The sequence below is a fragment of the Tympanuchus pallidicinctus genome, unplaced genomic scaffold (assembly GCF_026119805.1).
Source record: "Tympanuchus pallidicinctus isolate F22 unplaced genomic scaffold, pur_lepc_1.0 scaffold2, whole genome shotgun sequence".
NCBI lineage: Eukaryota > Metazoa > Chordata > Aves > Galliformes > Phasianidae > Tympanuchus > Tympanuchus pallidicinctus.
Window position 1 is genome coordinate 45,392,035 of NW_026294721.1, and position 16,032 is coordinate 45,408,066.

The following is a 16,032-nucleotide window of genomic DNA, read 5'->3' on the forward strand; positions in this document are numbered from 1 at the left end:
CTACAAATTTTGACATAGTGCTAGAACTGATTTTCTTGGTGCACACAAAAGCATCCTTTATTCAGTGAGCTCAGAATGTTCTCTGCTGTTTTCTACGCTCCTTTTCTACAAGAGATTTCTGCATGTTGCTCCTTTCTGCCATCTGGCTCCTGATGAAAGGATGAGCACACAGCACGATGCCCCGCATCAAGAGATTATGATCTGCAGAGAGATGGCAGTCTGCGATGTGACCACTAGGTGGGAACAGAACCAGCGGAAGAAGATTCATGGGTCGTAGCTGCTCAGAAATACTGATTAAGGAAAGACTTTTCCTTCTGTTCAATTTGAGATCACTAGAACCTTTCTAGCCGTCCAGCTGCTGAGGGTCTGAAATACCCTTGGTTGCAGGGTTCTCTTCCCATTCCAAAACATGTTACGAGGGAGAATGCTCTTGGAGCTGGTGCAGGAAGGGTTTGTGAGCATCTCTCTCAGCACTGCCTGGAAAATGATGGCTTGCATTCCCTCTGCCCAGACTTCTCTGCTGGTGTAAATTGGTCAGATCTTCCAGCATTTGACCTTGCTCACAAAAGTGCTCTTGTCTTCCTGGCAATCTTTCTACAAGGGCTGAAACTTGCTGCCTCTTCCAACACTGTTTTAAAGATGCTTGCTGTTGGTGTCAATGGGCTGGTTGGATTGGGGAGGCCAAAGATGCATCAATTTTGAGAGGTACTGAGTCCTCCCATTTGCTGTTCACTTTATTATGGTGTCCTTTTGACAATAAGATGTCTCACCGACTTTTCTAGCCCTTATTTAAACCCTATTATTGCCTGATTTTCTGATAACTTGTTATAACTCTTTGGACTGGTTTTCACTGTCTCCTTCTCAGAAGCAAGTTGTTAGTATACTCGCTTCTTGTTTCATGCATCCCAATGGAGATCCATCTACCATTAGCTAGCTTATCTGCTAAAATAAGCCCTGTTTCCCTATCCTCTGCTGCCTAAATGATAGTAGTTCTGGAAGAAGCAGTTAAACTGGCTTTTCTTCCTCATTCATGTGTGGCTTATACAACTACCTCAATTTTCCGTTATAATAAAGAGCATTGATCATCAGCCTGAAAAACCAGAACAAAAAAAGCCACCATCATAGGACCACTAGCAAATATCTACAGACAAACAGTGGCTCCATGTTGAAGCTGCTGCTGGATCATTATTGCATCCTAAATTCCTGCTGCTTTTCATACCAACATCTTGATTCCCTCTGCTATCTGAATCTGAAGGATCAGACCAGCAGCCACCAGGGTGAGGCAAAGAGATTTCTCAATATTTTTTGGCCAATTGTTTTAATCTCCCAGTTTGCTGGGAAAGCTTTTTATCACACTGGATGGAATTATGTAGTGGGATTGTTAGAGTAATGTAGGTTTGGCACCAGCTTTATTAAAAGAATAATGACTATTTTTGCAAGGCCAAACTTACACACTTTCCTTCCTTCCTTCCTTCCTTCCTTCCTTCCTTCCTTCCTTCCTTCCTTCCTTCCTTCCTTCCTTCCTTCCTTCCTTCCTTCCTTCCTTCCTTCCTTCCTTCCTTCCTTCCTTCCTTCCTTCCTTCCTTCCTTCCTTCCTTCCTTCCTTCCTCCCTTCCTCCCTTCCTCCCTTCCTCCCTTCCTCCCTTCCTCCCTTCCTCCCTTCCTCCCACGCATCCATCCATCCATCTCTCCATCCATCCATCCATCCATCCATCCATCCATCCATCCATCCATCCATCCATCTCTCCATCCACCCATCCATCCATCCATCCATCCATCCATCCATCCATCCATCCATCCATCCTTCCTCCCACCTTCCCTCCCTCCCTGCCTCCTTCCTTCCAACCATCTCTCCCTCCCTCCATTCATCCACCCACCCATCCTTCCATCCATCCTTTCTTCATCACAAACAAAGATGATTGCAGCTGACCCAGCCCAGATGTGCAATGAGTGCGTGACCTGTAAGCCTTTCCAGCCCATTTCAGCTCCCCTCCTCCCTGTGCCCCAAATCTGCCCTTCTCACGAGCAGTACTGAGGTGAGGCACTCTGCGCAATCAGACTTGCCTCTGTGCAGCTGACAACCAGCCCTCCAAACATCCTCCGGCGCTGTGACGTAAGCCAGGATCACCAGTGAGTCTTCCTCTGGCTCTCAGCACACTGGTGGCATCGTTGGCTGACACACTGCAAGGAAACCCGCTGGGGGGACACATGACTCACAGAGACTGCCGAAGCACCACCAGTGACATTACCATGCAGTACGCAAGGCAGGAGAGCCTCCGGCCAGAGAGAGCTCGGCCTCCCGAGTTGCATGCCTGCACCGGAGAGATGGAGGTGGTGCCAGCAGAAACCATGGGAGGAATGAGGGAGGTTCACTCTCAGAGAGAAATTACCCGGGTGTGTCAGAGGACCAGCCACGCGGTTGCGGGGCTGGTAGCCACAGTCCGGCTGGCACGCTGTGAGCTGGCAGCCCGGTATGCAACCTTGAGCTCACCGCTTGCTCAATCGTATGCAGGAGGGAAGAAAATACAGGATTTGAAGGGCTGCTATGGGCTGGGATTGAGATGAGCAACAGGTAGGTGGGGAAAGCCCAAGCCAAACTAAGGCAGTCAGCTCAAAGTTAGATGTAAAAAAGTAGTTCCCACCAGGGAAGCCTGTGCAAGCATGGGGCTGTGGCTGCCATCAGCTGTCACCTGCAGAACAGGTTCCTCTGTGACATTACAAGAAAAGGAGAGAGGAAGTGAAAAGCTGAGGAGCATATAATGAGGGCCTGTGACACATCACCCAATTAGCAGGGATTGACCTGCAGTGCTCTTCTAACTGGGTACCAGGGAGATTTGTACTGCCCCCACGCAGAGGCTCCAGGAGTTGGTGGTACCTCTGCTGGAGGGACCATGAGTGCTGGAAGGTGAACAAAGCACACACGAGAAGTGCCTTGGTGCTAGGCACAGCCCTGGAGGCCATCAGAGCTCTCCTGCTATGCACTGCCAAAGAGATCTGCCACGAGTAACGTCGGACTATGCTCAGATTGCATCTTTGTGTTGGTTAGCAGACCTCTTTCCTCCTTACTGCTGCATGCACTGTCCACTGAGGCACCTGGGGAGGAGAAGCACAACAAAAGCAGGCAGAACCTGGGCAGAGCTGTTCCACTGCAGCCTGGTTCTGCCCAACCACACCTTTGCTTTGGTGCTCGTCAGTGGGAAGGTAACAGAGAAAGTAAGGCAAGGTCAGGAAGTGAGTACTGAGCTGAGAAGAAGCAGAACTGTCATTTCAGTGACTCATCTTTTCCTAAGGAAAGGGCTGGCCACATGTCAGGGCACTGGGAAAACCCATCCCACCTCACCTCCCAACTTCCTTGGGTTCTTGGACCACTTGAAGAAGAGCTCAAAGCCTTGACACAACTGCCCTTCTGTTGGTTTGTTGAGTGTAAAAGAGCTCATGCGTCCCTTTCATGACAGTCAAGGATAGGCTGACACAGAAATAGGATGGTACAAGACAGGCCTAAATCCTGCTGCCTTCAAGTTCACATAGAACTGTTTTTTGTGATGTCGTCCAGTAACAAGGACAGGCACCTTTTCCATTTGCTTGACCTCAAGAGCATTTAAGACAGGACATCATTTCAGTTGATGGAAAAAAAGGCAACTCTGTGATCTGCTGAGCATCAGCTCTCCCTACAGGTATGGCACCTTCTGCAATAGCATTCTTGCTTTACAACATCTCAACCAAGCTTAGCTTCACTTTGATCAAAAACACACAGACATTCTGACTTTGTTGAGAACTTTTATTTACAGGTGCAAAATTGTTCTGAGCATATTCACAAGAATAAATATAAAATTACTCTTCAGAGTAAGACGACGACTTTTTACAAAAATATATCTCTTTCGCACAGAACCACTGACGTGGGGTTCTCAAGAAATATTATTTAATAAAAAAATAAAACACTGCAAACAAAATACTTGACCTATACTGATTGGATCACCAAACAATTGAAATTTGTAAAAGGATATAAATATTGTAGATATCGTTAATAAAAATAACATTTAAATACATGGGGAGCCATAAAGTCCGTCCAGATGAACAGAATGTTGCAGGAAGTCACATTTTCTTCTACAGGGCACCAACCTCCTTGTACTCACTAGTGTTGGTGTGTCTCTTCTTGTTTCGGTACCTGAAAACAGAGAGAAGTGTCATTTCTGGAAAGCCAGTCATCCCAAGGGGCTTTTTAAGGAACAAATAGAGGGAAGGAGGAAGACAGAGAACTCAGCATGACCTCTTTGTGTTTGTTCCAACTCTAGCAGCTGGGCTCTGCTTGTGCTTATGACTGGGTCTGAGATAACTTGCATGCAGAGCCTCATGTCTAAGCTTAGCCCTGAGGATTTCATACCTGCATTGAAATCCTGCTGCATCTTTGACTGCACTGGGGCTGAGTGCTCCAACCAATGATGTCATCTTCTCTGAGATGAGATGTGCCATGGAGACTTCAGGCAAGGAGGATGACTTTAGGCAGCTACCACCTACCTATCAGATCTGTGAGGCTCAGATCTCCATCTGGAGCCGATCTGCCTACTTGGCTCTCTGTCTGCACCTTGCAATTAGTTATTAGCACAAAGAACAATTCTTGATGCCCTTGTGTCTGTTGGTGGAACAAACATGCTGTCCCATGTGCTCCTCAGCTGGCAAAACAATGCTTGCCATATGGCACAGTCACCACAGCACAGCAGATAGCATTAGCTATGGTAGGACAAGAGGGAATGGCTTCAAGTTGAACCAGGGGAGGTTCAGGATGGATATTAAGAATAATCTCTTAGAGAAAGTGGTGAGGCATGGGAACGGGGCTGCCCAGGGAGGTGGTGGTGTCACCATCCCGGGAAGTGTTTAATGGAAGGATAGATGTAGTACTTAGGGACTTGATTTAGTAGGCAGTACTGACGGTAGGTGGATGGTTGGGCTGTATGATCTTAGAGAACTTTTCCAACCTTAAAGATTCCACGATTCTATCCAGTTGATCTACAGTTCCCAATGACCAAAGAAATGGCATTACCAAGAGAAGAAACTAGCGCTTTCCCACTCCCTGCCTGCTCTTTCATCTACTCCAACACATTCTCTTTGACAAGACAACCAACCTGCTCAGTGATCCAACAGGGTCAGAGAGCATCTGCAGGTACTTGTGCCTGACCTAGCCTTCCATTTAGGTTATACAGTCAATATATGGGGTTTTTTGCATCATGCCTGCAAGTTTCCTCATACTCACTTGATTGCACGGAGATAGTTTAAGTACCTCTGTCCAACTGGACATCTTACTATATGCACACTGTTGAACCACGATGGAAATGCTCTTACCTCTTGCAGATGTAATAGCCTGCGATAGAGATGGCGATGAGGAAAAGCAGAACAAGGATGACTGTCAGTGCCACGTACTCCGTGCTGAGGGGCTGTCGGACGAGTTCTGAATGCACACATCTGACACCAGAGAAGCCTACATCACACCTGAGGATAAGAGAGACATAATTGGAGAAATTGCCACAGGGTTACATTTCAGCACGCTACAAAGCATGCCATACTGCTGGCTGTTTCCTTAGGAAAAGCAAGTCCAAACCCCTTCTACAGTCAAACCCCTTGTAGGTCTCGGAATTCAAATCCTTCAAGTACGTGAGGAATACCCTTAAAGTGTCCAGAGGGTCTTTTTCAGAAGAGACCTCACTGCCTTGCCTGCAATCTGGACCTCTTGCTATTGTACATGAAAATGAACGATGGGAGTAACATCACAATGAGTGTGGTGTGCCTATGGTAGGTTGGTGACTAACCTCACTTGTCTCAGACTTTCACTTGGGTTTCACTGCAGCCAGCTCATATGCTTCATACTTGCTTAAATCCAGCTGCGGTCTGTTACAGGTACACTTCTTCTCTTTATGTTCTTGTGAGTTTAAACACTTTGCTGGGTCAGTGGTCCCCTAAGCATCACCAAGATCAGTTAATCCCAAAGACCACATCAGGGAGGCTGCAGGGTAGACTGTGCTCGGTCCTTACCTGCAATAGTGCTCATCCAGATCCACTATGTACACACACTGTCCGTGGAAACAGTAGTCCTTCATTTCAGGTTTGCATCTGGTTATCCCAACTTGAGCCACACGAGGACTGTTCTCTGTCTGGACTGCAGAGAGATTTAGTTAGCATCTCATCAGTTTCATTTTCCCTTTCCCAAACAACGCGCAAGCATTACATGTCCAACAAGCCTAGCTATCAACAGAGCTGCAATGCAGTGGGCACTGCAGCAGGTGAGCCTTTTGGATAGAGTTGGACTTACACTGACTCTTCCCTTACAAATCCCACATCACGTATTTCTGCTTTCACAGCAGTTCTCATCATAAGACACAGATACTATGCTGAAAAGTGATACTAAATAGAACACAGCCTTAAGAAAGTTCATGTTCAACATTAGCAAACTCTCTGTGGGATGATGGGAACATGGTTCAGCAGTAACCTATGGGTAGAGTTGAAGTGTTTTCCAGGGGCAACTCTGTGAGGCCACCAGCTTGAGGAAGATGGCAACCAAAGACTTGCTATTTGCAAAGAGAGCTGTGGAGCACACTTACCTAATGCTGTTGTGCAGTTTTCCATTTCACCAGGTGCACATAATGGGATCACTGTTGTGCCCATGACCGCTTGCAATAGGTAACCTATGAGAGAATGAAGTCAGAATAAGGTTGCTGTTGAGTACAGTTATGCATTGGCATGACAAATCTGTATTCATCGCAGGAAGTGATCAACATGGAGAACTCCTGGGGTCATAGCTGTCCCTGGACAGAGAACTTCCCAGGACCCAGCAGTCAGCATGGCAGTGCTGCAGCATGCTGTGAGGGTCTGTACTCAGCCAGGCTCAGTGCCCATCACATTCTGTCCAAAGGAAGATCAAAACAAAGCTGCTCTTCTGCAGGAGACAGCTCCCTCAGTCTTGCTGCACTCTGCCTGAAATGCTGACCAGTTCCTGCACTCACTCCTCTCCACTATTCAAATCAAAGCCCACTTGAAAAGAGCTAACATGAGACCCCAAACTTTCTCTGCTCACTGGATTCAAGAGATGTCAACCCACTCACAGGTCATGGGCCAGTGTCACTCACCTGGGGAGGGCCTTGGGAGGAAATGAGGACACTGCTGCCCTTCCTCCACCACCCACACTACAGCAAGAAGAGGATGAGAGGCAACGGCCTTAGGTTCAGGCTGGATGTTAGGAAACATTTCTTCTCAAGAAGAGCGGTGAGGCAATGGAACGGGCTGCCCAGGGAGTTGGTGGAGTCACCACCCCTGAAGGTGCTCAAGAACCTGAGATGTGGCACTGAGGAACGTGGTTAGTGGGCATAGTGGGGATGGGCTGCAGCTGTACTTTGTGATCTTAAAGGTCTTTTCCAATCGTTACAGTTCTGCGATTCTACGAACTGCAGTTCAGCAGGCCAGGTGTGGGTACCCGCCACACGGGAAGGGACTGCAGCAAGCATGCAGGCAGAGGAATCCGGCTGCATTTCCCTGGGGAGCAGGGACCCTCCTTCCCTTCTCCCACAGATGCAGCCAATCACATGTTTTGACATCTTTTGGGGTGTCCTGTGATGCTGCACAGGACAAGCATTCCAGTACTTGAATGAACATTTCCAAGAAGGATCTAAAGGCTCCACAAATAGCCTACAAGAAGCAATGAAGGCTCATCCCAGCTGAGCATGAATCCACTTTGGGAACATCCCTGCTGTGGTCACAATCTAACCTGTTCAGCTACCAGCCCCACACCATGGCAACCTGCAGTTGGTATCTTTGGGCTTTTTGCCTCCATTAACTCATCAGCTCCTGCATGGCTAATAGATGGAATGTGCCTTCATAGTTTCTTGATCACTCCAACTCCAGTTGTTAGAAAGCTTCATTACCCCTCATTGCTAAATGTACAGCAACTCAGGAATTTTACGCAGCTCATCCATTTCTGGTGATTAGCAGGACATCCCTTAAGATGCTATTCAGTTAGATGCTAGAAAGGCAGAACATCCGCCTCAGATGGACAGAGCTTTTTTTTTTTTTTTTTTTTTCCTCCTAAATATATTTCCTGCACAGCCAGGTTACTACAGGGCTTTAGAGAAAGGACACAGACTGGGTGCACCCCACCAGAGCCACAGGAACAGAGTAGTGACATGAGGGACCACAGAAGAGCGTGCCAGAGACAGCTGCTCCTGTTGCATGATTCAGCAGGAGCTACCTCGCACTCTGACAAGGCAGGACCTGAAAGTTTACTTTCAGGGTGGGATTTTTATTATTATTATTATTATTATTCTTTTAATTTTTATTTAATTTTTACAGCACTTTGTGCTCAGTACAGATTTCATGAGGAGCAGCTGCTGGCTGGGTAGGTGAGTTTTAGGCCAGCAGGTCTCTGTTCAGCCTACACACTTCTGCTTTGGCTTGCATGCTTCCTCCACCTAAGTGTGATCTGAGCAGTTCCTTTTTAGTCCAAAGCTCTCTGTTGGACAGACAACAGAACACAGCTGAGAAACCCGAACCAAGGCTGACTAGAAGTACAACTGAGAGGCAAGTCAGCCCTTCTCTGTGCTATGAGCACCAATGGAGACAAAATACTAGACACTGTAATTGACAGACACACAAAGCAGAGCAAAGCCTGCCCCATCCCAGCAGCCAATAACCTTCACCCGACTGCAGGCACAGGCCAGAGCACAGGTGTGGTATTTGCTGACACCCAGCAGTATTTTCGGCATTTGGGCAAAGTCCTTCCTGCTCTGCACCATTACATTTTGCCCTTTCCCCCATGCACATATTTTTCCTCTGACATCAGTGGGAGGGGGATCCTGCTGGAGGATTAGGGATCCACATGCTGCAGCAGCAGAGAAAAACCTTTCCCAGAATAGTTATCAAGTGATGTATATCAAACGTAGGACCTGGGAGAGGTATTTATATTTTTATTCCTTTGCTGTTCACTAAGTAAATACTGTGCAGGGTACAAGATAACAGAAATGAGGTTGTCAGTATTTATTAATGCCTCTCAGGAATGCCAGTGTTATGCCGCCAGCAAGCAATGCCTGGTAAGGTCCTGTGGATATCACTCTATGATTAACTCTGTTTCTGGAATGGGGATATTGCTGCAGTTTGCTGGGCTCTTCACGAAGGATGAACAAGAGACAGAACGGCTCCTCAGATTCCTGCAGCCTTTGCCAGAGGTGATGTAATTTTCAGATCAGCCACTATGGCTTCCAGCTGCAGGATGAGGGACATACAGGACATATGGAACCAAGAACTAGTCTCTCTGCAAGATTCACACCACTTTAATGGGGAATTGTTAGGTTTCTTAGAGGTGCTAGGTCCCCATCATCACTTTATTTGGTTTCACTCATCCCTGAGATCACTGGTCATTTACTGATACACTTACAGAAAGCTCCTTAATGCTATTTAACATTTGGCACCTCGGCGCTCCCCCCATATGCTTGTCACTTGGGTTTTGCTATCAAAGAAGTGCCAAGCACAGTGGTACCCAGGTGACATCTCCCTGGTGGGCCTCAGTCCATTTAACTTGGGGGATGGATCCAGCTGGATCCCCACTATCAGGTTTCACTCACTCAGAGCTCACCTGACTACCTAAGGTCTTCTTTGTGCAGAGGGAGCAGGAAACACAGGTCAGCCTGTCCCACAGGCTCTGTGCGCACCACTACTACTACCATCCAAATTCAGTGCATCACCTTCTGTCTCTTTCTACGGTGAACCACTCTGCCCTACCACACATCTCTTCAGGCCATGTAAGCCAAGCAAGCCCTTTTGGCAGTAAAGGCCAGGTGGGGTGCCTATGCTCCAGGCGAGGATCACAGAACCATAGGGTTGACCATGAAAGCCTTGCTAACGGCTTGCCCTACTTCAGCAAGCGGCTGTGCAACTCTGCCCTCACACCAGCACCTCTGGAGATTGGCTTATTCATGTACACTAAACACATGACCTGGGAAATGGGATGCAGTCATTTGAGACAATTTTAACCACTGCAGAGAGAGCACACCTCCCCATCCTCATGCTTGGGATATAACACCTTGCTTCTGCTTAGCGCATCAGGTGGGATGTACCTGTGCAGGCTGTTCGGCCATGCCCAGCAAACACATGCCTAACACTCCTCTTCCTGGGATGAGACATGCCAGGGACACAGGCTACTCTTCCCATCCTGTAAAGGAGATGTTGTCAGCCCTCTATGCCCCCAGCTCTGTACTCTGTGTACATGGTGGTAAGGAGGGAGACCCAAATAAATCCCCTCCCCCCCCCCCCCCCCCCAGGGCAATGAGCTGAAGCATCTGTACATGTTTCTGGGAAGCAGTGTCTACACTTCATCATGTTGTGTATTGCATCCATGACTTCAGAACTGCAGACTCAGAGACACAGATGCCCTAAAGCAGCCCTGCAGACAGCAGCCTGCATGGGATGACCATCACTCCAGCAGTGCCCACATGATCCCCTTGAACTCTGGGCCAGGACTTACCCTTAAGAAGAGATTATTCAGATAATTGCTTATTACGTGCACTGGTCATTTCTGCACTACTTCCACCCCCGTGCAGACCTGCACACCAATGACTGCATTCACATACCACCCTTCCTTTCAGCACGGGACAGAGGGCTCTACACTGCATGGGAAGGAGGAATACATTATTGCTTCCAGCCAGACACACCACCTGATGCCATCTTCTGTATGTCCAGATTCAGAGACCTCTGCAGTCAGCTCAGACACAACACAGGAAACCACAAAGTGCCCCTGAGCCAGTGACAGCCTGGATGCAGAGCTGATGATGGCCACTGGAGTTAAGTCCTGCCTTGGGGCAGTGAAGCTCTGGAGCTTGGCACTACAGCAGCCATCAGCTGCTGTAGAGACAGATTTCCCAGCTGCACTATGGAGTTCTGCTTGAACTGCTGACCTGGGATAGAAAGGCAGCAAAGTGCTCCCAGCACTTGCTATGAGGCCACCTCATTGTGACTAATCTGTCCCCTACCATTAGATTCTGTGCCTGCCCCGGAAATACATCAATCTGTCCACAAATCCATGAAGATATACCAGTTCCTTCCAGTGTCAGCTGTGTGCAAAGCACAGCTGAGTCACAGGCTAAAAGACGTTTAACCTGCTGTCAGTGCAGCAGCTGAGCCACGAGCCCTATGGAAAACCTGGTCAAGAGGAAAGACAGAAACTCCTGCTACAATTGGTCTTAGGGTTGGCCTTGGGACTGACTGCCCCATTGCCTCAGAGCCTGAGCCCAGCACTGCAGGCATGAGAATGTACTCTGTGACTAGGACAGACCGAGTGCTGCAGGTCTCAGCCCTGCCTCAAGTCTTGCTGCACACAGTGTGCATCGCCCCAAAGGGTCACTGCCTCACAGCCCCAGTGGAGCTGTAGGGTAGTGATCAGCCGTGTGCTCCGGGACTCTGAGTACTATAAAGATGCGCTGTTTGGTGCCAGCCGTCAGGAGCACATGCAACACGTGAGGTGCTCACTCCGGATAAGCCGGGGAGAAGTGGAGACCCCAACGGGCTGCTCTGCGGCAAGCAGAGGCCCCTCTATTTGGCTTCAGCACTGAACTCACCCAGAGCAGTAGGACAGGATGAGAGGACAGAGCAGCTCCTGCTACCGGGCAGGGAAAAGGGAAAGAGCACACACCTTCCCCCGTCACATCGCACCCCTGCACATCCAACACGCCAGGCACTCACCGAGGAAGAGCAGCAGGCTGCGGGTCCGCTGGCCGCCGGCGTCCATCGCTACCGGGTCGCTGATAGAGAGAAAGAAGAGGAGGAGAAGGAGGAAGGCAACGACGGAGCTGCGGAGCGCTGTGAAGCGGCCGCGCCGTCCCGGTCTTTATGTGCGGCGGAGAGGCGGGGCGGTGCGGTGCGGTGATGAAACCCGGCCGGGCTCGGAACAGGTGCCCGTCCCCGCCGCTTCCTCCCGCAGCGCATTCCGCCTCCTCCCGCCCCCCCGTGCCCAGAGGCAATGCCCCGAGGTGTACGGGGGCACCCTCGGCCCAGACTCCGCCCCCTGGTGCACGTGCTGCCATTATCTTTCTTTCAGCAAACATTGCTGCGTGGCACTCCTGGCTGTAAAAAGGGCTGCCAAGCGGGCCCGGGGACTCGTGGCCACGGTTGAGTGCAGCGTTGTTGGGGTTGGGTGTAATGGCAAGGGGTTAGGCCAGTGCAAATGGGTGCAGAACTACTAGGATGGGGCCTGGGGACGCAGCATACTCCAGCGCTGCCAAATGTTGACCAACAACGTGGGGCAGGCAGCCACAGACTTGCTGCTCTCCCCAGTCTCCTACCTGCTGGCATTTCCCGTCACCCCTCAGCCCACGCGTGCCTTGAGCCTGGGCACTAGGTGCAGAAACGGTCCATTAGGTTCCAACACAGTCCTCAGGAATGTGGCACCTCACCTCCACCTGCTGGGATGGCTGAAGGGCAGAGTGCCCCTCCAGCGTTTGGCAGCGTGGGCAGCTGCTGTACCAACCGACCAGCACTTGGCTGGGTTTAGTCCTTCCTGCATTCTGCTGAAGGCCGTTGCTGCACTCCATTGCTAGGTGAAGCATGACCTCGTTGCCCACGCCGTCAGAGTTGGGGGATACGCCACCCCACATCTCTCTATACACGTTTGTGACAGATGAAATGGTTTTTGCCTGAACTGCTCAGCAGTGGGAGCTGTTTCTTTTCCTTTTAAAGCAACACCATTACATTCTTCATCAAAAATGGTAAGGTTATATCCTATTTATTACGGAACTGATAAGCCTACCTCATAGTGCAAGGAATGTGACTGTTGATATCAAGGTGCAATTAAATAGTTGATAACTCCCATATTCATAGTTTCTCTACTACACAAGTGTTATTAATACAACAGAGTTCACTACAGAGGATACTGGAGAACATGACAAAGCATGTCTCCATGCTCAGGTTCCAGTTCTAAGTAATAAACACATGAATTTGGGGAGTTTGGGAACAGATCTGGTGCTTACAAGTCACTCATTTGCTTTTTTGGGGAGCGCTTTCTTACATCCACAGAAGCTTGGAGATGCTGAAAGTAAAAAGCTCAGTGTGTTACTACTGCGTTACGTCAGCATAGCCTGTTAACTATGCAAACATAAGAGTTGGCAAGATTGGGCACCAAAATAGCTGCATGCAACCGAAGTTCACTTCGTGAGGAAGTAGAACATAATGTAATCTGAATCTTTTCCCAAGTTCATTTTTGTCCCTGCAGCACTATGGCCCCAATACGATCACTTCATTGTATTAAGGTGAGCAGGTGGTAGCTTTTCTGATGCCACATGACTGCTTTTGTTGCTTCTTTAATTGGGGCTGATCCCTTTTATTAAGGACTTTATTGTCTGCTCTTCTGGGGCTCACAGTGAGTAAAGGAAGTAATTGCAATCATAGGAAAACGTTTCTGCATGTGGGCATTTTCCAGGATGCCTTAAAAGTAACATCATTGCAGAACTTCCACTTTATAATTAATTTCACCCTTAAATTCCTGTGTGATTTATCCTCTGAAAAGAGAGCATTTAATTATAGTTCTGTACCGGTATCCAGATACCAGGTAACACTGACACCACTGAAGCCATTCATTGGAATTTCCTCTTTCAGATTTGAATCTGTGGGCAAGAAGTACCACATACAGATCTTTGCTTCACCTTTCTGTAATTTTCTCTGTCTTGTGGTGTATATTTCCACATCAGCCATCCCCACTTTCACGTTTCACCATCCTCTTCCACTACTTGGAGGTGCCTGTTTGGATACTGCCTGTACACACTCTAAGAGTTAATGTTCCAGTTGCTACTCTTCACATTGGGTAGCACCTTCCTGCACCAATGGATCCAATGTGAGGCAGATTCATTACATCCCATGAATCCAAGGGGAAAAGCAGAAGTTTGATGTACATTTTCCTTTGCTTGAGAGTGCATTTCTTCATGGTGAATGGCTGTAGAAGAATACAGGTGCATTCCTAATAGTGAACTGTCACTTTACATATGTGTTCTTGCATAACCAAATCCATACATGACAGATGACTCCTACTTTCTGTAAAACCCACATCCAGTTTTACACACTGCCACTGTAGCTACTGATCTGCATTGCTTTTTGTCTGTTGAGAATACCACCTATTTCTAAAAGCAACATATTTTTGTTAGAAAGTGTTTTTGAAAAGAGAAGAAAATCACAACCTTGCCTTCAAGCACTGGATAACTTTACACGAGAAATAAAAAGGTGAAAACCATGACCACAAATACTGTAAGAAGGGATATACCTAATTGGGATCCATACTTGAGATAGACTGCAGGAAATGGAGTAAGGAAAAAGCCTTGAGCCAGACTTACTCTATAGAAAGGTCAGACTCAAATCTACTACGTCTGTGATGAATCATTTAGGGCCAGTGTACTTAAACAACCACGCTCTCCTATAAATGATGAGAGTTCAAAACGCTAACCCAAGGCTGAAAGTGGCTCTTCCTGGAAATGTGGGGTGAGGTCAAAGCTCCTGTTTAAAATAAGAATCACCTCAAATTCAGCAGGTTCTTGGGCAACTTCTTGGGCCAGCATTAAGCAGAAATTGAAATAAAAACAGAAACAATGAACAAAAGAACTCTAAGTCCCATCTATCTTGATGCATCTCAGAAGATGGAAAGGTAAGGGCAAAGGCAGGTTTTCATTCTGCTGGCATATAGGAAATTTCCATTCCTCTGAGCAGCTCCTGAGTGTCCCAACACATGCCGCCGGCAGGAAGAGCTCCTTAGTGCTCATCTGCTGTTTTCCCTTTCCTAATGATAGCTCTCTGCAAAGTGGTTCCTTCGCCTCCAAGGAGGTGGCAGCTTCTTTCATTTACAGGATCTTTTCATGGCTTCTGTCTCGACATGCTGCTAAGCAAACCTGTATTTGTACCCATGTGAAGGGTGCACTGAACCAGGTTCCATCCATGAATTTAGTTAGTTTGGATTCTTTGCACCTAATTATTTGTTAAGACTATGAGCAGGACCAAGGTGGAAGTGGAGTGATTTCCCCTCAGTGGGTGGCAAGAACTAAGCTATAAGCCATTCTGCCTTCCCCCTCTTTACCTGGTCTCACAACTGATACTTTCGTGCGTGCATTCAGCAAAGGCTTAGAGAAGCATGATGCCACATTTTTTAATTGCCTTCCTCGTGATCTAAATGCATTTTATTGTTAGCAAACAGTAAGCATACCAAGACATGACAGTGTGTTGCTGGCAGCCAAGCTCGTGGCACTTCTGCTCAATGGCTCTGAGCACAGCAAGCCTCTGGGGACAGAGAAATGGCAGAGAGAGCCACTGCTGCGAGGTGGTGTGACTCAGCTGCACTCACTGCCTCCGGTTGGCTTTCTCCACAGCACTCAGCCCCAGCTGTGGGCTCTGCACCACTGCCCTTCTCTCCTCTCCTGCATCCTTGCTGTGGACAGCCTAGGGAAGGCGGAGGGCAAGGAAGATGCTCTGAGTGCAACCATCAGAGGGAAGGAGACAGCTTGCTGTGGCCTCCGCATTTTGTCTGTGACTCAGTGGTGAGTGCCACTCGCACGCTTGGCCATGTGCACAGAGATGGGCACTCTCAGCATGAGGTGTGGTGCTGGGGATGATGAAGTAAACAGCAATTCACTGGAACTAGATCAGCCAGCACACATTTCCCTAGGAAAGAGGCACAGGTCCGCGGTGTATTTGTTTGGCCCAGTGATGGCTGCTAGGCACGAGAGCAGATGCACTTAGTGGAATTCCCCCATCCACTGGCATTATGGGACACTCCTATTACTGTTCTTATAATTACTGTTAATCATTACTATTACTGCAGTGACCAAAAAGAAAGCAGTCGGGATCAGGCCATCATTGGAGCAGTGTTGTCATGGAGGGATGATGAGACAGCCCGCCCCAGGGAACCCACAAATGTGGTGCCCAATTCATCACCACAGTCACATTGCAAAGTAGGACACTGTAGTGCCCAATGAAGCTCCCCTACAACCTGAGCAAAAACAAATCACAGCATTCCCTTGGGCTGAGCTA

General features: G+C 48.3%; 1 protein-coding gene across 1 annotated transcript; it reads right to left on the reverse strand.

Moving 5' to 3' along the window:
• Positions 1–3,757: 3,757 nt before the first annotated feature.
• On the reverse strand, positions 3,758–11,876 carry EREG (epiregulin). The gene is made up of 5 exons (XM_052682485.1): positions 11,713–11,876; positions 6,591–6,674; positions 6,025–6,148; positions 5,338–5,484; positions 3,758–4,165 (listed from the first exon to the last, which is right to left on the reverse strand). Exons 1-5 carry the CDS (start codon positions 11,756–11,758, stop codon positions 4,105–4,107), a joined length of 462 nt encoding a protein of 153 aa, XP_052538445.1. The 5' UTR covers positions 11,759–11,876; the 3' UTR covers positions 3,758–4,104.
• Between the last annotated feature and the right edge of the window lie 4,156 nt (positions 11,877–16,032).